Source organism: Macrotis lagotis, chromosome 1 (genome assembly GCF_037893015.1).
Source record: "Macrotis lagotis isolate mMagLag1 chromosome 1, bilby.v1.9.chrom.fasta, whole genome shotgun sequence".
Taxonomy (NCBI): Eukaryota; Metazoa; Chordata; class Mammalia; order Peramelemorphia; family Peramelidae; genus Macrotis; species Macrotis lagotis.
This window is the reverse complement of record NC_133658.1, coordinates 836,243,370-836,265,660: the sequence shown is the minus strand read 5'-3', so window position 1 is coordinate 836,265,660 and position 22,291 is coordinate 836,243,370. Positions and strand designations below refer to the sequence as shown.

General features: G+C 42.8%; 2 protein-coding genes across 8 annotated transcripts in view; one reads left to right on the top strand and one right to left on the bottom strand.

Annotated features, from left to right (window-relative positions):
• PGAP2 (post-GPI attachment to proteins 2) overlaps window positions 1-9,422 on the bottom strand; it is a 38,808-nt gene extending 29,386 nt beyond the window's left edge. For 2 of the 5 annotated variants that reach the window (XM_074217348.1, XM_074217349.1), the window contains exons 1-2: window positions 9,157-9,422; window positions 4,130-4,304 (exon numbers count right to left, since the gene is read on the bottom strand). In XM_074217348.1, coding sequence (XP_074073449.1) covers window positions 4,130-4,304; window positions 9,157-9,422 — 441 coding nt within the window. Of the gene's footprint in view, window positions 1-4,125; window positions 4,305-6,026; window positions 6,589-9,156 lie in introns of those variants that run through there. The other 3 variants (XM_074217353.1, XM_074217350.1, XM_074217351.1) reach the window with 3 other exon arrangements.
• Window positions 9,423-13,471: 4,049 nt separating this feature from the next.
• LOC141508582 (nuclear pore complex protein Nup98-Nup96-like) overlaps window positions 13,472-22,291 on the top strand; it is a 92,041-nt gene continuing 83,221 nt past the window's right edge. For 2 of the 3 annotated variants that reach the window (XM_074217347.1, XM_074217345.1), the window contains exon 1: window positions 14,591-14,697. The gene's annotated coding sequence lies outside the window, so the exon portion shown is untranslated. Of the gene's footprint in view, window positions 13,495-14,590; window positions 14,698-22,291 lie in introns of those variants that run through there. The other variant, XM_074217346.1, reaches the window with a different exon arrangement.

Genomic DNA, 22,291 nt, shown 5'->3' with positions numbered 1-22,291 from the left:
ATTTAAATGGAAATTATATTTAGATAAAAATATAAAAATTTTCAAAGCTGAATGGAGTGAAGGATTTATTTTTAAAGTTTGATTTGGGGGGGAGGAAAGGGAGGGAGGGAGAGAATTTGGATCTCAAAATTTTAAAAAATAAATGTTTATTCAACTTAGATCAATGTATACCATGGAAACAATGTAAAGACTAACAGACTGCCTTCTGGGGTGGGGGTGGGGGGGGAAGGAAGCAAGAATAGAGGAAACAATTGTAAAACTCAAAATAAATAAAATCTTTCTAAAAAAATAAAAAAAGAGGTGGTGGCACAGTGGATAGAGCACCGACCCTGTAGTCAGGAATACCGGAGTTCAAATCCGGCCTCAGACACTTAATAATTACCTAGCTATGTGGCCTTGGACAAGCCACTTAACCCCATTTGCCTTGCAAAAACCTAAAAATTAAAAAAAAATTAAAAAATAAAAATAAAAAAGAATGTTAAAATTTTTTGTTTACATATAATTGGAAAAAAGATAAAGAAAAAGATCTCTTCTAGCTCTTAAAAAACTTAAAGTATTTCAGAGTCCTGCTGTCTGTGACATTTCAAAATGTTTGTTTTGATTTCTCAACAGAATAACAATTTGCTAACATAACACAGAGCAGTTACAAGCAGTAAAAACTGAAAGTTTTCTTTTTATGTACTCTAACTTATATGTCTACTTGGTAATCATCTTTACCCTGAAAGGCTTATCTTACAAGTCAGGCCCTCATGGATTTATTTTTAAGATACTCCCTTGAGTCTGTTGATAGCTGTATTTATATCAGGTACAATGTTTAGTAACAATGGATGAGATGTAAAGACTTAAATTCTCTGAAGTTTTGGATGAATTATGGTTTCCTGATTCTTGAGCTGGTTACTGTAATATCAGATTTAAGAGTGTGTACTAAATGATACTGAGATCTGTTTTGCAAAAAATTATAGCAGAACCATCTAAGAATCTTTGCAAACAACCTGAACCAGAGAAGCAGATCTTGTAGAAGAACCTCCCTTCAGAGGAGATGGAATAGCCTAATGGATAGCCTAATCTCATCTCCTGATGATTATAATGGGACAGAGCTGAGATGACACTAATCACTATGAGGAGATATTTTTAGAAATCAGACAACCGCCATGAGACATCTAAACTCTAAAATATAATGTGCTGATCAAATGGACATTCGAAATGGATTACTAGGAGGCAGACATGTTGACACTTCTCATTATTTCATTCCTCAGGAGTTACTATATCTGTAAGGCCTATTTATCAATAACCCTGATAGAGTCTGTTTCCCTAGATCACTGGTTGTCACAAAAAGCCAAAGGGTGGATTATTATAGGATTAAATCTGATGGTTTGGAAGTCATTCTCTCTCAAATTGGTCCCATTAAAGTAGGAAACCATATTTCTTTAGTCCCTATTTTCATATATTGGGGTGAGAGGCTTATACCATGTCATAGGGTTCTACCAGCCAGAGCCTCATAATTTGCCTTTTGATTTTGAGAAATTAATCCCTAAGAAACTCACAGTGGTTCATGATGATACTAATTTATTATTCACAGTATTTTTTGTTCCTGTATGCATTACTTCAGCTCTAATAAACATTATGAAGTCATGATCTTTGTCCATTGTTCTCAAAGAACACCAGGACATCAGGGTGCTGATTCTTTGACTTCTGAGAAGGTAGGTATAGAAATACAGATCTAAGAGAAGTCTACCAGTTTTTCTGGGAAATGTGGAAAAGATGGGGTCTTTTTGAGTTTTATTGATAATTTCTTTAACATCACTATCACTTCCCATTCATTTTCTCTTCTAGAGCTAGCTTAGTTCAGTGGTGAGATATGGTTCAGGTTGACTGGAGATGGCCCTGTTTGCCAGGTAATATGGGTTAAGTGACTTGTCTAAGGTCACATAGCTAGTAAGTATCTGAAGTGAAATTTGAGCTCAGATCCTCCTGTCTCCAGGGTTGACTGTTTGATTGATTACTGTCCTTTGTCATCAAAGAAGACCAAAATGACACCACTATGTTTGAGACAAATTACAGTGTAGCCGACTAGCTGATCAGTCCAATATGAGCTCAGAATGCTTTACCACAGGTTGGGCATAAATGTCCATGTAAACACCTGGGGTGGGTACTCTACTTACAGATGCACATTTCCTTTGAGCTGCTTCATTTCTGCCTTTCTCATAGAGTGCAGCACTCTCACTAATGAGAGCATGCTGAGCAGGGAGGTCCGGTACCAGTGTCTCTCCCATGTTGTACAATCAATTCTAAAGTTCTTCAGTGAGACCTTCAGGGTGATTTGGTATTGCTTCTTCTGACCCCCTTGTGAGTGCTTGCCTTGAGTGAGTTCTCATAAAAGAGTTGTTTTGGCAAGCATACTTCTGGCAGTCTAACAATGTGTCCAGCCCATCGTAGTTGCAACATTACTGTAGTAATGTTGGTGTTCTATTCACTGCACCACCCAGCTGCCCATGAAGTCATAGACATATATGATGTTTACTTTGATTTGTGGTCTCTAATCAAACTAAGTGATTCACAGGAAGCACAGCTTCCTAGAATCAAAGGGGGAATGGTGAAACTGAAAATTGATTTTAATTCTATTTTTTTTTTTTTTAGGTTTTTGCAAGGCAAATGTGGTTAAGTGGCTTGCCCAGGGCCACACAGCTGGGTAACTATTAAGTGTCTGAGGCCAGATTTAAACTTAGGTACTTCTGACTCCAGGGCCACTGCTCTATCCACTGTGCCACCTAGCCACCCCCTAATTCTATTTCTTAAGACATATCAAGTCAGCATAGATTTTGCTACTTCCCTTTCCTGTGTGAGTCTAAATCCCTCACCCCTGCAAGTGGTTTCAGATAACCTCAGATCATTTAAGGCACAATTCTATTCTTGTGACTATCCCCACTATCCATAATCAGGAAAAAGTTGCCTAAAGGTCAATCTCATCCATCTAAAGGTTTAGCAACTTCCATAGCCTGAGAACTAATCTCAACTCCTGATGATTATAATGGGACAGAGCTGAGATGACACTAATTCCATTTCTTCATTAAAATGTCTAGTCAGTCAGAAGATGGCAACCTATTGTTACTTGAAATTTGCTTTGTCATCTTACTTATCACTATTAATTGTCCTAATATGGGGTCTTTGGCTACTGAAAAAGCATAGACCTCTTTTACTGAAAAGGTTGTTTTGGAAACTGCTGGTTTGGAATTTCATTGCATCAGTTTACCTTAATTTCTATTATGACAGCAAAAATGACAAAAAAGGAAAATGACAATTGTTAGAGTAATGAGAAGAAAGATGCCCTATCACATTATTGAGAAAACTATGAGTTGATCTAATCATTCTAGAAACAATGTGAAATTATACGAAAAAATCCTTAAACTCTATATGTTGTACCCCTGCAACATCACTCTTAAGCATATTCCCCTAGAAGTCAAAGACCAAGGGAAGTTTCCACATTTGCAGCAATACTTTTTATAGTAGCAATGAAACAATATGGGTACCCATATATTGGTAAATAGCTGAATAACCTGTGAAATATGAATGTGATGGAATATTATACTAACAGAAATGACAAATAGCAAGAATCTGGACAAATTTGGAAAGAAATCTCTTATATGAATTGATGCAGAGTGAACTAAGAAGAGCCAGGAAAATAATTCTCACAATGAGCACAAAATTGCAAAGTATAATTATACTGAAAGACTCAGAACTCTGCTCAAGGTGGTGGCCCATCATGACTTTAAAGGGAAAATCTGCTCTTCACCATTCAATAGATAGCTAATGGTTTGGGGTGATGATACATACATTTCAAACATGACAAATGAGATGATTTGGCTGATTTGTTATAGTTATTTGATATAAGGAAGGGCTCTATAAAAGAAGAATGGGAAGTGATAGTGATGTTAAAGAAATTATCAATAAAACTCAAAAAGACCCCATCTTTTCCACATTTCCCAGAAAAACTGGTGGACTTCTCTTAGATCTGCATTTCTATACCTTCCTTCTCAGAAGTCAAAGGAACCACCCTTTACCTCCCATCTGCTACTTGCCTCTTCCAGGAACCAGCACAAGCCCCAACCCCACCTCACCATCACCAGCCTACCCCACAGTGGGTGGATGTGGTCTCCGTGAAGTGGAAGAACAGGGACCAGGTGACACAAAAGAGAAAGGCCAAGAGGGGGCAGGAGACAGTAGCCATGGCCACAACATTGAAGCGCAGCCGGACCAGGGTTCCATCCCTCTCCAGAGGCAGTGAAACTTGGTACATTCTGTTGGACCTGCAGAAAGGGAAAGGACCAGAGGTATTAGGGGTCCCAGGTTGGGAATTTTCTCCTTTAGAACAGAGGAATAGACATGTAATCTCAGAGCTGTAAAGGCCTTTACAGGTCAATGAACCTAAACTTTAGAAAACTCAGGATTGGAAGGGTGAAAAATTTGTCCAGGGTCAGATAACCAGGAAATAGCTGAGCTAGAAAAGTTAGAAAAGGCCCAAGAACAGGTTAAGTCTGGACAAAACAGTGGAAAATGTTTTGGACTAGAAGTCAAAAGAATTAGGTTTAAGTCCTAGCTATGACCCTGGCTTGTGTCCTGATCATTTACAAATCAGGGCTACTCTTTAAGCCTCAGTTTAAGGAAGAGTGTGTTAGAATAAATCTCTGAGGTTTTAAACCTTTTTTGTGTCATAGACCCCCTTCAAAATCTGGTAAAACCTAAGGACTCTTCAGTATCATGTTCTTAAGTGAATAAAATAAAATATATGATAATAAAGGAAACCAACTATAATAAATTCATGGACCCAGGACTAAATTATTTGCAAGGTCATTTCCAGATGTAAAGCCCCTGGTCCTAAGACATATACAGATCTGTCCCTTGCCAGTCTCTCATCAAAGATTTAAAGATGGAGGAACTCAGAACTCCAACTCAGACTAGGTCCCAATCTAATTGTCTAGTCTCCTGTTTTCTGTGTCCAAGAATTTTTCTATGGAATCTCACTTAGAAGTTTCGGATCAGAAGGAGAAACAGATTTTTCTGTAATGAACATTTCTTTTAGGCTGCTGAGACGGGGTTGACCATCTGGTGCATCCCACCCCAGGACACATGATAGGGCCAGATTGATGTATGTGAGATATACCTAGGAGGTAGTATGTGCTAATTATTCAATGTAAGGTAGGCAGAGAAGTTGCATTGTGTTCAAAAGAATTTCTTGGAAGAAGTGGGTCTTGAGTGGAATCTTAAAGAATTTAGGGATGATTTGGACAGACTGACACTAGAGTTTCAAAGTATGGGTCTGAAGTCAAAGATGAGTCCACTGGGGAAGCATGAATATATAGATCCAAAGCTGAGCTATCTCTACCTACCCTGTCCAAACTGAGATTTCCCCAAGAATGGAAATTTGGAAACTCTGGGAGAAAGCTAGAATGAATAGGGGGATTGGTCAGATTGGGGTCTAGGAATAAGCTTAATGATTTGATCCCTCTGGACAGCGAGAAGGGGAGAGTTAGAGAGGGAAGAGGTTTGATTCTATATCTTTGCCCAAACATTCTACTGAGGTTAGCCTTGACTAAGGCAGGACTTGTCAGCCCCTTTTCTCCCTCTAATGATCTCCCCAGAAGGCAGGAAGCCAAGCTTTAAATGGATTCCATGAGACAATTCTTAATGCAATCCTAGAATGCATCATTCCTAAACCTGCTCTCCCCCTACCTAACCCAATTCAGCCCAATCTGCCCAAAGGACTAACCAGACAGATTAGTCTGCTGATCTCAGTAGTCAGAACTGAGTTCCTCTGGAACTACCTCATATGGCTATAATTCTAGACCACCAGGTTCTTTTGGGAACCAGATCTTCCTCCCTTGAGAGACCACAGATTATGCTGACTCTAAACCTAAAGCCTGTCTCCACAGGCCAGTCTAGGCATGGACCTTCTAGCCTGTTCCTGAGTGCTTTGGGGTGGGGCAAAGAGGGAGATTAAGCCAGCCCATTTTAGTTGATTGGATTCATACCAGGTCTGTTTTATCCACATGGGTGCTGAAAGAGCCACTCCCCAGGGAGGTCAGGAAGCTGGAGCTCTAACAGACAGGCAGTAGAGTACTTTCAGCATCAGGGCAGAGGCAGCAATTCCTGGTTCACGTGATACCCATTTGAAAGATTTTTGCACAATCAGGTTTACTCTCTAACTGGTGAAAGGCATTCATAGAAGTATTGTTTTTCCAGGATCTGTCATGTTCCAGAGCTCATGGAGGGTGGGGGGAAGTTGGCTTGTCACCTTTCAATAAGAACTCTCCAGCAGGGGCTGTTTTGCTTTTCCTTTACAATCTCACCAGGAATAGTGTTAGGCATTCAAGAGTGATCAGGACAGATCAATTGACCTAGATTGATGTGAAGGGATTGGGTAGACGGTGTGAATGCAATTCTGAGACTGACAGACATTGAGAAAGAGGTGGTAAGGGGGCAGCTAGGTGGTGCAGTGGATAGAGCACCAGCCCTGTAGTCAGGAGTACCTGAGTTCAAATCCCACCTCAGACATTTAATAATTACCCAGCTGTGTGGCCTTGGGCAAGCCACTTAACCCCATTGCCTCGCAAAAACTAAAAAACAAACAAAAACAAAAAACAAAATGGGGGGGGGGTGGGGTGGGGTGGGGGTGGTAAGTGGCTCTGGGAGCCCCTTCTCTGGTGACCAAATGAGTAAGCAGAAAAGGTCAGAGATACAAAGGGAAAAGTGAAAGGTGAGAGAGAAAATGGATAGGGAGAGATTCAATGGAAACAGCAGCATAGAGAAACAGAAAAACCTAGACAAAGAGAATCTCAAACAGAGGGAAAGAGAAATACATAGCAAGATGATATCAAAGACTCAGCTCTGGATTTGAATTCAGAAAGATGTGAATTCAAATCCTACCTCAAAAACATACTATGTGACCCAGGGCACATCACTTAGCTCCCTCAATCCCCCTTCCCATGCCTCCCACCTGAGATCAGGACTTGATCTCTTCTGTTTAGATTCCTGCCATAGATTCAATTCCCATCCAGAGTTACTTGCCCACATTGATCTTTGCTCAGGAAGCCCTCATGCCTTCCCATGGGCCACAGGAAAAAAAACAATACTCCTCAGTTTTTCATTTGAGACTCTGGGGGTCATCTGCAAACTTCTTTAACCCTACCCCACCCCCACATTATCCATATACACCATACATGGAATCAATTGATAACACAGCCAAGACTACATCTTCTCACTCCTAACTTCAGGACTACCTTTACTGCACCAATTCCAGCAGAAAAGGAGAGGTTGGCAAAATGACATGAAGGGTCCACTCAGTGGACCATGAGAATTTAGAAATCTCAAGAATAAGATTACCTTTCTTGATTCCTCGGTGTTAGTCCTTGAGGGACTAATTACTTTGTATATACTTATCTGTATCCCTTGCTTCTTCCTAGCAGAATGTAAATTCTTTTAGGCAGGACCTGGTTTTTTCTTTTAGTTTTCAGATCCTCAGCACATGAGAAATGGTCTCAATAAATATTCCTTAAACAGAATTCTCAGAGCTGAAAGAAGTCTCAGAGCCTTCAGAAGATATTTACTCCTCCCTCCCTCCCTACTCCAAGTCCCTCCCTTCATTCCTCTCAAGGCAGTCTGTTCCCTGTGGGGCGATTTTTTTGTTGAAGTTTTCTCTTATATCAAACTGAAATCTATTGTCCTATAACTTTCTCTCATTGGTCCTGGTTGGGCTAGTGTGATCACTTAGTGAATCTTGCCACTGGCCAGTGGACATACAGGATAAGACCAAGTAACCAATTCCTGATTTTAATCAAGGTTTGCAGAAGCTTTAAAAATTACAGAATTAGGGGGGCTAGGTGTTGCAGTGGTTAGAGCACCAGCCCTGGAGTCAGGAGTACCTGAGTTCAAATCCGCCCTCAGACACTTAATAATGACCTAGCTGTGTGACCTTGGGCAAGTCACTTAACTCCATTGCCCTGCCAAAAAAACTAAAATAAAAATTACAGAATCACAGAATATAAATTTAGGTGGGGATTCAACCTATACCATAAACAAAAAGAAAACCCTATAACAAGCTGGACAAATAATCAGCTACCCTTACACCCCCTTGAATTCTTCCATTGGCAGAAAACTTATTACTTCCAAAAGAAACGATTTGACTTTGAAAGAATTCTATGAAAATTTCCTTAGAAAGTAGATTCTTTGCAATAGTATTACTATAGTAATCTTTAATACTATAGTCCAGTTATACTTTCTTCTCAATAATCTTATAAGATTGGTAATAGAAGGATTATTGTTGTAACCAATTTTTTAAAGGTTTTTTGCAAGGCAATGGGGTTAAAAGGCTTGCCCAAGGCCACACAGCTAGGTCATTAGTAAGTGTCCGAGGTCGGATTTGAACTCAGGTCCTCCTGACTCCAGGGCCGGCGCTCTATCCACTATGGTTACCACTTTACAGATGAGTTACCCAAGTCATACAACTGATAAATCATTGAGCCCGGACCAGAACTCAAGTCTCCTGATTCTCAGATCAGGGCTCTTCACCCACAGAGAGGTCAGGAGATACCGACTGATTGTCCATCCCTTATTTCCCGGGGTTGGGGGTGTCCTCGAACGGATTCTTGTAAAGGAGGAAGCAGAGGCCCCGAAGGAGGGAGACCACTAGCCCAGGATCACAGCGGGGTGTGCGGCGGGGAAGGGCGGCCCGCGGGGTCCTTTTGGAACAGGCACCTCGGGGCTTTGCCCTCCTGGGGGGGTTAAAGGCTCAGCATCCTCCCGCCGGGTCGCCCCGGTTCTCGCCAGTGGAAGGCGGACTTGCGGGGCGGGGGGCGGCCTCGGGCTCGGGACCCGCGTAGCCCCAGGGATGGGCGGGCAGCCCCGGTGTGGCGCAGCAGCGCCGCCCAAACCGCGTCCCGGGCCCGGGTCTCTGCAGGCCGGCCCCCGGCCCGGGACCACGCGGCTCGCGAGGGAGGATCCGTGGGAGCAGCGGGGGAGGAGGGAGGCGGGGGCCGCCCAGGAGCAGCGAGCGGAGCCGGGCCAGGCGCAGGGCAGCCCGCCTCGGAGAGCCTGCGCCCTCCGTCCCTCCCGGGCCAGGCCCGCCTCGCTTCCTCCCCCCCCCCCCAGGACTTGGCCACTTACCCCGGGGCGGCCGGACGGCCGGGGTCCGGAGGCGACAAGGCCGCGCCGGCGCAGGCCCGGGAGCCGGGCCGGAGAGGCGGGGCCGGGAGGCGGAGCCAGAGCCGGGCCGGGGCCTGGCGCCCGCAGCCCCGGCCCTGGGGGGCCCCTTCCCTCGGCTCCCTACCCCAGCCCTCTGTCCACTCGCTTGGCGGCTCCCGGGGGCCGAGGGCGGGCAGGACTTGGCTGTGCGCCCCCTCTCTTCCTCCCCACTTCTCCCCACCCCCCATTCCCTTCTGTCCCCCGCTCGCCCCCCGCAACCTATCCCGCAGTCCGCCCTCTTCCCAGCGCTGCAGCTGTCCGGAGCGCCGTCCTCTCCGCGCCGGGGAAGAGCCGGGCAGACCCCGAGAGCCTGAGGGCAGAAGCCAGCCCTGGCCCTGGCCCTGGCCCTGGCCCTGGCCCTGGCCCTTCCTCAAAAGCCCGAGGCCGCCCCCGTTTCCAGCGAAGAGGACTGGGAAGCTCAGTCCCTGTTCCCCGCTCCCCAGTCCTTTCCTCAGAGCCCGAATCAGGACACTTTGCTCCGGATCCTCCAGCGGAAACCAGAAACCAGGACACTTTGGGAGAGGAGTCCGGGAACGGCCCTGGTAGCGGAGGACTAGGAGAGCTATCGATCCATCGAAATAAGTATTGATTAAGCAGGCGCCGTGTGCCAAGCCCCGGGTTGAATGCTCAGAATACAAAGGCCAAAGGGCACTGACTTCCGGCCGTGCGCCTTCTCCTGAGTCTTACGTGTGGCTATATCTAAGATGAGGTATAAACAAAAGAATTTCGGTTCGCTTAGGCATAAGGAAGGAAGTGAGCCGCAAGTACCTGTCATTTTGGGTGCCAGAGGTCGGTGTAGTCCAGGAGAGGGCGCCTTATACCTGGGAATGTCAGGGGCCAGCCCCCCGAAAGGGAGACCGGATCGACTTTAGTAATCTGGCATTCGGGGGCTTGTAGAATATTCCCTCCGAGAAACTATTTTCCCTAATCAGCAAATGCTTAGTTCCTAGATTCAGTCTACCTGATCTAGAGTCCTGGAAACATTTCTTTTTCCTTAGCAGATTCCGGGTCCTAGTATTGGGCCAGGGAGGGGTCATTGAGGACTCCAGAAAAGAACCGGATCTCGGTAAACCTCTTAATGGTTCCATAACGATACTAACAAGAATACTCGAAAGCTATAGCGCATATCCTGTGATATCGTTCCTTTTATCTTCATCTGGAACTTATGAGGGAGAAGAGGCATCTAGCCCTTTTTTTCCTCTGGCATTAACCTATCCCACCATACTCCCTTTCGGTCAGTCTGCATTGTTAAAAAAAAAAATTGAAGCATTTCTATACCCTGGGGGATACCAAAAAAAAAGGGGGGAAATTGAGAACAATGTGCAAATACGAATATGTGCAACTTTATATACAAGACAATATAATTTAAGGTTTTCTTGTTTTGTGCAAGGCAATGGGGGTTTAGTGACTTGCCCAAGACCACACAACTAGGTAATTATTAAGTGTGTGAGGTCGGATTTGAACTCAGGTCCTCCTGACTCCAGGGCCGGTGCTCTATCCACTGCACCACCTAGCCACCCCCAAGACTTATACAATGTAAATGAAAAATAATCATAGAATGAAGACTGGGATTCCAACTGAGTCTTGAAGAAAGTCCAGAAAGCCAGCAGGGAGAGGAAAGAGAACAATTTCAATTCTAAACGGCAGCTCCACAGATTTTATTTTCAGATTTTATTCTCTTAGATCTCTTATTTCTGACATCCTTGACCACATCCTCCTACATAACTCTTTCTCCTTTCTTGGTTTTATTCACTTCACATTCTCCTGATTCTGTTTTTCTTACAGGTTCTATTTTTGTGGGTTCCTCATCCTTTTCCTGACCCTTTAATGTAGGTGTTCCCTATGAGTTTGTTCTTGACTACCTTCTCTATACTATTTAAGCTAAGAATCATTGCTGGACCTGAAGTTGGGAAGATTCAAATCTGGCTTTGGACATTTTCTAGCTATGTAATCCTGGTAAAGTCCTTTAACTTCTGACTGCCTCAGTTTTCTCATTGGTAAAAATGGTTATAATAGCCCCATATTTGTTATGAAAATAAAAATATTTGTGAAACACTTTGTAAAACATACCTTAAATCCTTATGTAAATGCTAGTTATTAATAGTATCTTCAGCTGCTTTCTGGACTATTCTACCTAGATGTCCCATCTCTACTTCAAATTCAACCTTCCTCAAACTGGGTTCACTTTTTTTCTAAATTCCCCTTATTGTAGTAGCCAGCTTTCACTTCACTATCTCCTCTCAGATTCCCTAGAGGTCCAATACATGAGACTGTGTCTGGTGGAACTTTTGCTCTGAAGTCTATACTCTCTTATTTGGTGACTGCATCTCCTGGACCACAAGATTCCAAGAAAGCCCCAGTCATAACTCACTTCTCTCCCTCCTTCTGGTTCCTTCTCGTTAAGGAAGATTGAATCTGCTCTGCCATTGTTCTGTTTGGGATATGTCAGTCTACTCCCCAGGTCCCTATTCACCATCCTCTTAACTTTATGGACCAAAGAGTCCCTGGTTACCACTCTACTATATAGATGGTGTCTTTTATCAGAAAATAAACTCCTTGAAGAATGTTTTTGCTTTTGTATTTGTATTCTTAATGTTTACCAAAATGATTTGTACATTAACAAAAGCCTTAACATGCTTTTTTCCATTCATTTTTCTTTTTTCAATCTGTGGTATCACCATTCATTCAGTTTTCCATTTTCAAAACTTTTGTATTTAAACTTGACTCTTCCCTCCCTTTTAAGTCCCAAATCCAATTAGTTAGATAAGCAGCATGGTATAGTCAATAAAAAGCCCACTTTGGAGTCAGACTTACATTCAGACCTAGCCTTTGACATGAGCATCTGTGAGACCCTGCCATATTTAACCTATCAGTCCCTCAGTCAGCTCTCTTAAGACTTAAAATTGCAGAACAATTCCCAATACCAATTACATTGGTAAAGGCAGAGTCCTAACTGGCTAATTAAATTCTCTAATCTAATGAAATCCTAAGGATTTCAATCTAATTATTATCAAGGCCTTTTGATTCTATCTGCACATTTTAAAAATTCATTCCCATTTCTCTATTTCTTTTTTTTTTGCAAGGCAAATGGGGTTAAGTGGCTTGCCCAAGGCCACACAGCTAGGTAATTATTAAGTGTCTGAGACCGGATTTGAACCCAGGTACTCCTGACTCCAGGGCCGGTGCTTTATCCACTGCGCCACCTAGCCGCCCCTGTCTATTTCTTTTGTGATTATTCCACTACTGGTCTCATTGCTACCCTCCAAACTATTTATTGAATTAGCTTCTATACTTCTATACTTTCTTCCAGCTATTTCCATTTCCAGAATAACAATTCTTAAAAGAAATCTGGTTGGGGTGGCTAGGTGGCGCAGTGGATAAAGCACCGGCCCTGGAGTCAGGAGTACCTGGGTTCAAATCCGGTCTCAGACACTTAATAATTACCTAGCTGTGTGGCCTTGGGCAAGCCACTTAACCCCATTTGCCTTGCAAAAAAACTAAAAAAAAATCTGGCTGTCAGCTCTCTACCCAAATATGTTCATTGGCTAAATATTGCCTCCCAAGGTCAAACTCCTCCACAATTTGGTGTCCCTATATCTCTCTAACCTGATCTCATATTAATTTCTTCCATAAAGGCTCCTGCTAACCTGAATGATTTTATTTTGCAAACATACATTTTCTCTTTTCTATTCTTTATGTCTAGAATAACCTGTTTTTATTTAATTCTTACCTAATTCCCTAAACCTGACTAATATCACCTCTTCTAAGATTTCCCAGTAGAAAGATTTGCATGACATTATGGCTGGTAGTTCTCTAATTCACTTATATAATTAGCATTATAGTTATCTGTTTGGAGTCTCAGTTTAACTCCCTTAGTAGCCTTAATTTTGTCTTCCCCTGTGGTTAATGAAGATTTCTGGAAAGGGGCAGATGTGGATTCTAGGAATTGGATTAAGCTTGGATTCAGAAAGAACAAATCCTAATCTGGTTTCAGATAATTACTAGCCTCTGTATAGTGGGAATAACAATAATTACCTCACAGGACTCTTGTGAGGTCAAAATGAGATAATGCATATTTTGCAAAAGGATTTTGCAAAATGTAAACCATTAGTTACATGTGAATGAGCAAATTGCACTATGAGTGAATGGGGGTGTGGTGGTGAATACACATACTTGTGGAGAGGATAGGCTGGGTCCTTACTTCCAAGGTCTCTTAAATGCCCTCATACTTTACTTTGGCATGATCAGATATTCAAGAAGGTATGTGTTTGGGCAAACCCCATGGCATTTAATGTTCATCAGTCTGGGTTGTGTCACATCTGTCCTCTGCGTTTGAGTGATGGAGGGGGGGGGGGTGTCCCAGGGAGACTTTTCAATTAGAAGCAGCGTGCATTGAAAGGGGATGGGACCCCTTGGGGTGAGAAGCTGCATCCTGTTCCCTTTTCTGATTCTCTCCTGACCCTAGTGAAGGCATTCCAGGGTTTATGCTTGGAAAAAAGGCTACTCAATCTGTTCGCTGCACGCAAGAGGGATCTGTGGTGAGGAGGCAATGAGGACGGGATGGGGGGAGGTTGGGAAAGATGGAAAGATCAGGAAACTGGCCCGCAACATCGCCTCCCGGCTCTTCCCTTCCCCACGCCTCAGTGAGGCGGGGCTGGCAGTCGGTCCTAGGCAACAACGCACATGGAAACAGCCCAGAAGTCATGGGGAGTAGAAACGTGCGGGGCTGGGCTGGGAGGAAGAGCTTTCCCACAAGCCCCCGCAGCAAATGCTGAGTTGCCATGCCACCCGAAGTGTTCTTGCTTCTGATTGGTCCAAGGAGTGACTACCCTGGCTCCCTCCGCCAACCCCGCCTAAGAATGCAGCGAGGCGGGGCTTAAAGGAGGCGACATAATTTTCCCGGGCCCCCCCCCCCCCCCCCCGGCTCCGGTTCTAGGTTCCCTTCTGTGACGCAACGATGCATTCCCAACCAATCGCAACGGGGTGACAGAGGAGGGCGGGACTACTCCTTCACTTCCTCGCTCCTTCACTCGCCATTCCACCCTCTTTTTTTTCCCCCCACCCCAACCCGTTCCCAATCCCCCCTCCCCATCTCTGCCCCATCTCCCTTCGTCTTCATTTCTCTTGCCCTTACCCCGCCCCCACCCTCAAAGTTCTACCCCCCCCCCCCGTTCGGTTTCAAACGACACCTTGGCCAATGAGTATCGGGGCCACCGCCGAGTGGCGGCCACGACAGCCAATGCGAGCGCGCCGAGGAAAAAGCGCTCGCGGCGCGTTTATGACGACAACCGGCGTGTGACGCAGTCGGACCCCGCGCGCAGAGCGGCCCGGGCGGCGGCGGCGGCGGCGGCGGCGGCGGGGGCGGCGGCGGCGGCGGCGGTTTCGTGGCGGCCGCGCGCGTTCCGAGCGGTGGCGGGAGGAGGACGATTTCTAGCCCCTTCGTACGGGGGACGCTGGCCTTCGGTAAGGGAGCGGCGACGGTGGCCCGCCCGGTGCGCGGCTCCGAGGTGAAAACGTGCCCGGGGCCGAGCCGAGCTCAGGGCCTCCCCTTCCGTGAGAGAGGAGGCCGCGCGCTGCCCTCGGTCCGTACATCGGGGGCGGGGCCCCCGAGACCTAGCCCCTCGGCCCTGGGGAGGCCGGGACGGTCCTGCGGGAGGGGCCTTGGCCGGGTGCGTGCGTGTGGCCCGGAGCCCGCCGGGAGCCTGGTTCCGGGGCCAGGGGGTCGGGTTTCCCGAGGTTCGGGAGTCCAGCGCCAGAGGTCCGGGATCTACGGCCCGGAGAGCGGGCGCTCGTAGTGCGTTTGTCGGGGTTCAAGTCGGGGATTTGGGATGTTCCCGATCTCCAGGCTTGCAGGATCACTTTCGGGACCAGCGGTTTCCTAGGTTCTCCGGGGCTACAGAAGTTATTCTTTATTTTACAAATGTCGATCAGCTACCTGCTCGGTCTGGTTACGGGCCGGTCCTGAAAGGGGATTTAAAAAGTTTAAGACCTAAGACCCTGACGTTCTGGAGGGGACGGTCTGGTGGTACTTTTAATTTTCCCTCCCGGGGAAAAATGTGGTTGAGATGCTGCTACACGTGGGAAGTTAACTTCAGGAATTTATAAGAGCGGCTCTGCTTTCTCAGAATCACTTGATTTTTTTTAACTCTAGAAGGACCAGAATTCAAGAAGACATAGAAGCTAACTTAGCACATTTTTCCCCCCCTAACTGTGTGACAAAGAGAATAGAGATGGTAGGGTGGAAATGTTGATTCCAGAGTAAAATTATAATGGGCTTGTATGGTGGGGAAGAACCATTAACGGAGCTTGTCCTTCTGGTGTTAATGGTTTCAGAGTACTTACTTGGTACCATTCCCATTATCCTGGTTTTCTGTGTTCTACCTTGATTTAAAGGCAAGATGGCCTGTCACCACAAATATAATTCAGAGCTAGGGGAGGAATCTTAGACTCATAAGTTGTTAAAGGTTAAGGGGAGAATATAAAGTCCTCACACTTAGGGAGCTGAGGCCCCAGATTAGTGGTCTTTACTAGCTGAGTCCCAGTCCCTCCCCTTTTTTTTAATAGATTTTTGCTAGGCAATGGGGTTAAGTGGCTTGCCCAGGGCCACACAGCCAGGTAATTATTAAGTGTCTGAGGTCATATTTGAACTCAGGTCCTCCTAACTCCAGGGCCACTGCTCTATCCACTACACCACCTAGCTGCCCTCCCCCACCAGTCACTGTTAAGCTGCACTTGTCCTGATGGGACTCTTTTAGAGCAGTATGTGGCCACTTTTTGCAGACAAAGATATGTATTCTTCAGATGTTGAAGATTCCAGAAAGATGTTTCAGTCTTGCATAAATGAATGAATAAGTGTCTATTAAGTGCTTTTTTTGTGCCAGCCCATGTATTTTATGTCTAATATAGCAGGCCTAGTTTTATTCACATCTAATTTTAAAACCAGGTAGCTGACCATTTATTTAATGATGAAAAGTAAGATGCATGGGGATGGTAGGGAGGGTCAATAAAACTAGAAATAATCACCTTAATTTGCTAAAAGCTGATATTCTGGAGATCTGTGATATTTTTTTTTGGATAATTCACTTCGCCTCTTCAGGTCCCATTTTCCATCTCAATAAGGAAATTGTATTACATTATCTTTAAACTTGTTTTCCAGTTTTGACATTCTGTTTGTTATTCCAGGTTTGATATAAAATACTGTGACTAATTGGGCAAAATAGAAATGAGTTCTTTTCAGAGAAAGAATTGCTGAGTGATTAAACGCAAACTGGAAATAGGAAAGAGGAAATAATTGTAAAATTTCAAAAACAAAATTTAAGAATAATTTTGTAGTCAATCTACTATGAGAGATAGATGAATGGATTATTGGCTCTCTGCTACAGGAGTCATAGTACTATACTGTCCATGATTTAGACATACAGGGTCGATGTCAGGAGCAAAATAATAGAGGAGTTAATAGTTAATATTTAATGGTTTACCTGTCAGAAGAGAAGAATTTATGCCCAAATGAGATAGAGCATTATGAGATATAAAATGATTAATTTTGATTATATTAAGTTAAAAAGTTTTGCACAACCAAAACCAGTGCATGTACTGCACTATAATATAATTTTCTGACTACCTGTGAGAGTTGTAGTTGTAATTTTCTTTGCAGAAAGAAGCTAACTTTTTGGAAAGAAAGAAGGTGGAATAGACTTGCAGTGTGAATGATCTCATTGAATCTCAAGGGATTTTTATGGGAATACTGAACATTGTTCTAGCTGTCTGGTTGTTTACATTTGTTTACATATGTATTAGTGTGTCTTTATGGAAATGTAAGGCCTGTTTATTGAATTAAGATAAGTTTTTTAAAGCCAAAAATCTCTTAAAAGAATAGACTTACATGGTGCTTAATTTGATTTTTTAAAAGTTGGATAAAATTATTCCTTTGGGCTTTTCATTTAAGCATCTATAAAGCTGAATTAAATCTTATTTATTCTGGCCTTGAATGAGTCACTTTGTCACTTTGCTCATTTTTAGATGACAAAGCAAAAAACGAAAACAATATCTGGGGAGTCGGAGACAGCTGGTAAAAGCTAAAAGTCAGTTAAAAAATGGACATTCTAAGGGGCGGCTAGGTGGCACAGTGGATAGAGTGCTGGCCCTGGAGTCAGGAGTATCTGAGTTCAAATCCGGTGTCAGACACTTAATAATTACCTAGCCGTGTGGCCTTGGGCAAGCCACTTAACCCCATTGCCTTGAAAAACCTAAAAAAAATGGACATTCTATCTGTGCTGTGGAATGTGAATAAACTGTATCTTTTTTATATGGCAGAGTTAATGCTAAAACTATTGACTATCAACAGTGTAAAATAGTTCTCAATTGTGAATGTAAGTTCCTAGGGGATGTAGTACTAAGTGATGTCTGACGCACTATTAGAACACCCAGCTTCTAGGGGTAGTTAAGTGGGGTTTTATGAAGAGTCACTCAACATCTTGTAGGTTTTAGAATAGAATAAAAAGAGGATCCATTTTATTTTCTTTAAAATCAAGGTTTAAATCTAAAGGGATGAGAGGATAATAAAATAATATTTTCTTTAAGAAATATAAGAATATTTTTATTTACTAGCAGTTCCATGTACTCTAAGAACTACCTGCATTGGTCATTTTGCTGATACATATACCTGTCACTCTTATTTCCCCAAGATGCCTTTTCTGATTTCTTTCTCTTTCTCCTAATGCCTTCCTTCTTTCATTCTGAGTCTACTTTTCATCTACTTTTGTAGTAAGGAAAATTAGCATTTCTCTAGCACCAACTATATGCCAGGCACTGTGCTAGATGTTCATTTGATCTTCAGAACAACCCTGGAAGGAGTGGAGTATATTAGCATTATCCTCATTTTACAGTTGAGGGAAATGGGCAAATAAAGGTTGTGACTTGCCCAGGGTCCTACATCAATCAAATAGGGACTTGAAGCCAAATTTGAATGCAGGTCTTCTTGTTTTCATATCCAGTAATCTATCTGTTGTGCTGTCAGCTCACTCTCTTACATAGTTGATTGTAAAAAAAGTTGTTTGCATGTTGCTCCCCCTTTAGATTGTGATTTAGCTGTGTTTTAGCTTAGCACTGTGCTTGTTATATAATGATTGCTTATTGTTTATTGATAATCACTAATCATGCCTTACCAAACCCCAACCCTGGATTCCTGGGATCATCTGCCTCCTTCACTTGTAACCATGTGCTGCTGTATGGAGCTGTAGAAAATCACAAAACTGTGCTAACTGGGTCTACCAGAAATCTATTATCCAGTCTCAACTGAGCTTTCACTTCAGTAAGACAATCCTCTATTCCTTCCTAACTGATCCTCAGTTCCACTGAACATTGATAATTTAAAAATTATGCATATATATTTAATCAACAACAATTACCTCCTCTCCCTCCTACTCTTAATTCCCTTCCTCTCAATTGAGAACAAAAGAAAATAAAATCCTTTGTTACAAACTTGCAAAATAAATTTTCCCATTGCCATGTCCAAAAATTTTGTGTTTCATTTTGAGTCCTGTACTTCTCAGAAAGAAAACAGAAAATCTTTTTTCTTCAAGAATTATAGTTGGTCATTATATAGATCCTAAGTCTTTGAAAATTGATCAACTTTACCATATTGTTGTCATTGGAGTAATTGTTCTCCTGGTTCTGTTGCTTAGTTCTATATTAGTTCATATAAATCTTCCCAGATTTCTCTGAAACTATCCTTTTCATCATTTATTTCGGTCCATTTGTTCCATCACATAGATTCCCATTCTTCCTCTCCTCAAAAAGATTTAAATATTTTTGTACATTTCTAGTTGAATTTATTTTGCTTAGAAACAATCTAATCTGTCCCTTAATCTGCCTGCCCTCTTAATTCATTGATCTTCCTTCTTACGTATGTACCTAATGTAGTCCTCTCTCAAGTGTTCATTCCTGAGGCAGTTAGATGGTACCACTAGTGCATAGAACACTAATGAGAAAGTCAGAGGGGCAGCTTGGTGGCACATTGAATAGAGCATTGGCCCTGGAGTCAGGAGGACCTGAGTTCAAATCCAGCCTCAGACATTTAATAATCAACTAGCTGTGTGACCCTTGGGCAAGTCACTTTACCCCATTGCCTTGCAAAAACTTAAAAAAAATTAAAGAGAAAGTCAGGAAGACTCAAGTTCAAATTATTGTCTTGGATACATCTGTCTGCAGCCCTTCTTACCTCTCAGGATTGGTTCCCTTTGGCCTTTATCAGAAAAAGAGTGAGGTTCCAGAGTCAACCATTTCCTCCCGCTTCCACACTCTTGTTTGTATGGCTATCTTACACTGATTATGTGGGATATTTTTACTTAAACCACCCTTCCTCAATTTATCCCTCTTCGCTTCTTTTTTCCCTTCATTTTTGAAGTCATCAAGACATAGCAGAACCACTCCCTCTTGATAATGCTAGAGGGTACATATTTTCTACTTTGTTTAGTAACTTATGATCACTTATTTGTGTTTACCTTTTTATATTTCTCTTAACACTTAACATTTTAGCTTCCTAGTTTCTATGAAACTTTTCCTAAAAAATGATGGAAGTCTTCTATTTTATTTAGGTTTGGTTTTTTTTGCAAGGCAAATGGGGTTAAGTGGCTTGCCCAAGGCCACACAGTTGGGTAATTATTAAATGTCTGAGGCTGGATTTGAACTCAGATACTCGTGACTCCAGGGCCGGTGCTCTATCCACTGCACGACCTAGCCACCTCCAAGTCCTCTGTTTTATTAAAGGCGCCTTCCTCCCTCTCCTCCTTGAAGGATCAAGCTCAGTTTTCTGAGTAAGTTATTCTTGCTTGCTTTCTTATTTTCTTTGTCTTCTGAAATTATCATATTCCAAGATCTATGCTCTTTTTACATGTGGATTCTAAATCATGTGTGAATTTGACTGCGACATTGTACTACTTAAGCCCCTTCTTTGACTTGAAAGCTCTGGATTTTGGCTATAATATTCTTAGGTGTTTTCATTTAGTAGTGTCTTTGGAGGATGTGACTAGCAGGTATTTTATTTCTGTTTTGCCCTTTGATTCTAAGAGATCTGGACAGTTTGTTTTAATTTCTTGAAATACGATGTCTAGGCTCTTTTTTCCTACTCATGGCTTTAAGATAGTTTATTGATCCTTAATATTTTTTCTTCTCCATTTATTTTCTTGGTCATTATTTTTACTGTGAAATATCTTAGATATTTTTTTCTATATCTTTAGTCATTTGACTTTGTTTTAATATAGCTTGTCTCTTGGAGTCATTGGCTCCTATCTGGTCAATTCTCATTTTCAGGGCATTTTTTTGCTTGTGCCAGATTTCCCAGTTCTTTATTCTGTAACTGTCTTTTCTTACCCAGTTTTTTTCTTCCGGCACTCTCATTCATAAAAAAAAAATTCAACTTAAAATCAACTCTTCATCTCTTCTAGGAATTCTATTTGACTTTGTGCTGGGGCTGGATTTGGTAGATGTGCTCTCCTTTTATTTGTTTTGGAATCCTCTTCTGAATTTGTGTCTTGACCCCACTTTTTGTGGTGGGATTCTTGTTTTATTTTCTTATTTCGCCAGAATCCTTCCTGACTTATTTGATATTAAATCCAGACTCTGGGCACTTCTGGTGGGAGGATCTAGATTGTTTCTGTTTCTGACTTTCTTGGGAGTTTTTGAGTGAGATTTGAGCTCAAGCTGGGGACCTATAAGTTTTCAGAAGTTCTGTTATATTATCATCATCATTACAGGGCAGTGGGATTAAGTGACTTGCCTAAGGCCACACAACTAGGTAATTATTAAGTGTCTGAGGTCGGATTTGAAGTCAGGTACTCCTGACTCCAGGGCTGATGCCCCATCCACTGCGCCACCTAGCCACCTGACCTATAAGTTTTCAATGACCGCAGATTAGTTGAATCTAGAACAAAGTCTGAATATCACCCCTCTGGTCTCAGCTCTGCAAGTTCACTACCCATGTTTTTGCCTGAGCTGCTGATTCCTAGTAATAGAACTGCAGGTTTTCCTTCGATTTTCGATTCCTGACCTAGTTATTCGTTTTGCAGGTTTCAGACAAGGCTATAAGCTGGAACCAAGATCCTTTCTGCTCCTAGATCTGAACCACACCACATTGCTTGCTTCTGAACTTAGTCATCTCTATATACACTGAGAGCCTGCTACTACTAGTAGCCTTGAATTCTACCCTCTGGGTACAGGTCTGCCCTGAATTTGTGACCCAGAATTGGATCACTCATTTCCACTGTGAGCTTGTTGTAGTTAGGGATCTCTTCTTGGTGTACTGTGTGGTGTAGTCTCTCCCTGGATGCTAGAATGCCTTTGAGCCAGACTTTGATGACCTCTCTCTGTCAGACTATTCCAATCTGAAATGGAAAAGATTCATTGTGATTTTTTTCTTGGATTTCCCCATCAGGATTCTGTCTGGTACATTTTCTGGTTCTTACTACATTTAGTTCTTTTGATTAATTTATCTTCCTAGATACTCCTCTCTAGGTTTTTGTGACACTGCACTATTGGTTCTCTACTTGTCCTCAATCCTTCTCAGTCTCCATTGTTGCATTTTTGTCCATATCACACCCCTCTTCCCACTCTCCCATACTACAGATGTTCTCCAAGATTCTGTCATGGACCCTCTTATTTATGGATATTGTGATTTCCTCAGTTCCCATTGGTTCAGTTGTCATCTCAGAACAGATGATACCTAGCTGCAGACTTAAAAATGATGATGATGATAGTAGGCATTTAAATAGTCCTTTTTAAAAAAAATTATTTAAAATTGAGTCCAAATTCTCTACATTTTTATACCCTTCCCCCCCTTTCTGAGATGGTAAGCAATAGATATGTGCAATTATGTAAAACATTAAATAGCACTTTTAAGATTTGCAAAGCACTTTATGTATATTACATATGTATATTCATCTCAAGCATCTGTCTCACTTCATAAACAACCTATTGAATAGTTGCTTATGGCCAAACTCACCTTTCCATGAGGGTGTCACTATTTAGTAACCAGGTTTGTAACCTCACTGCGACCCCAGAT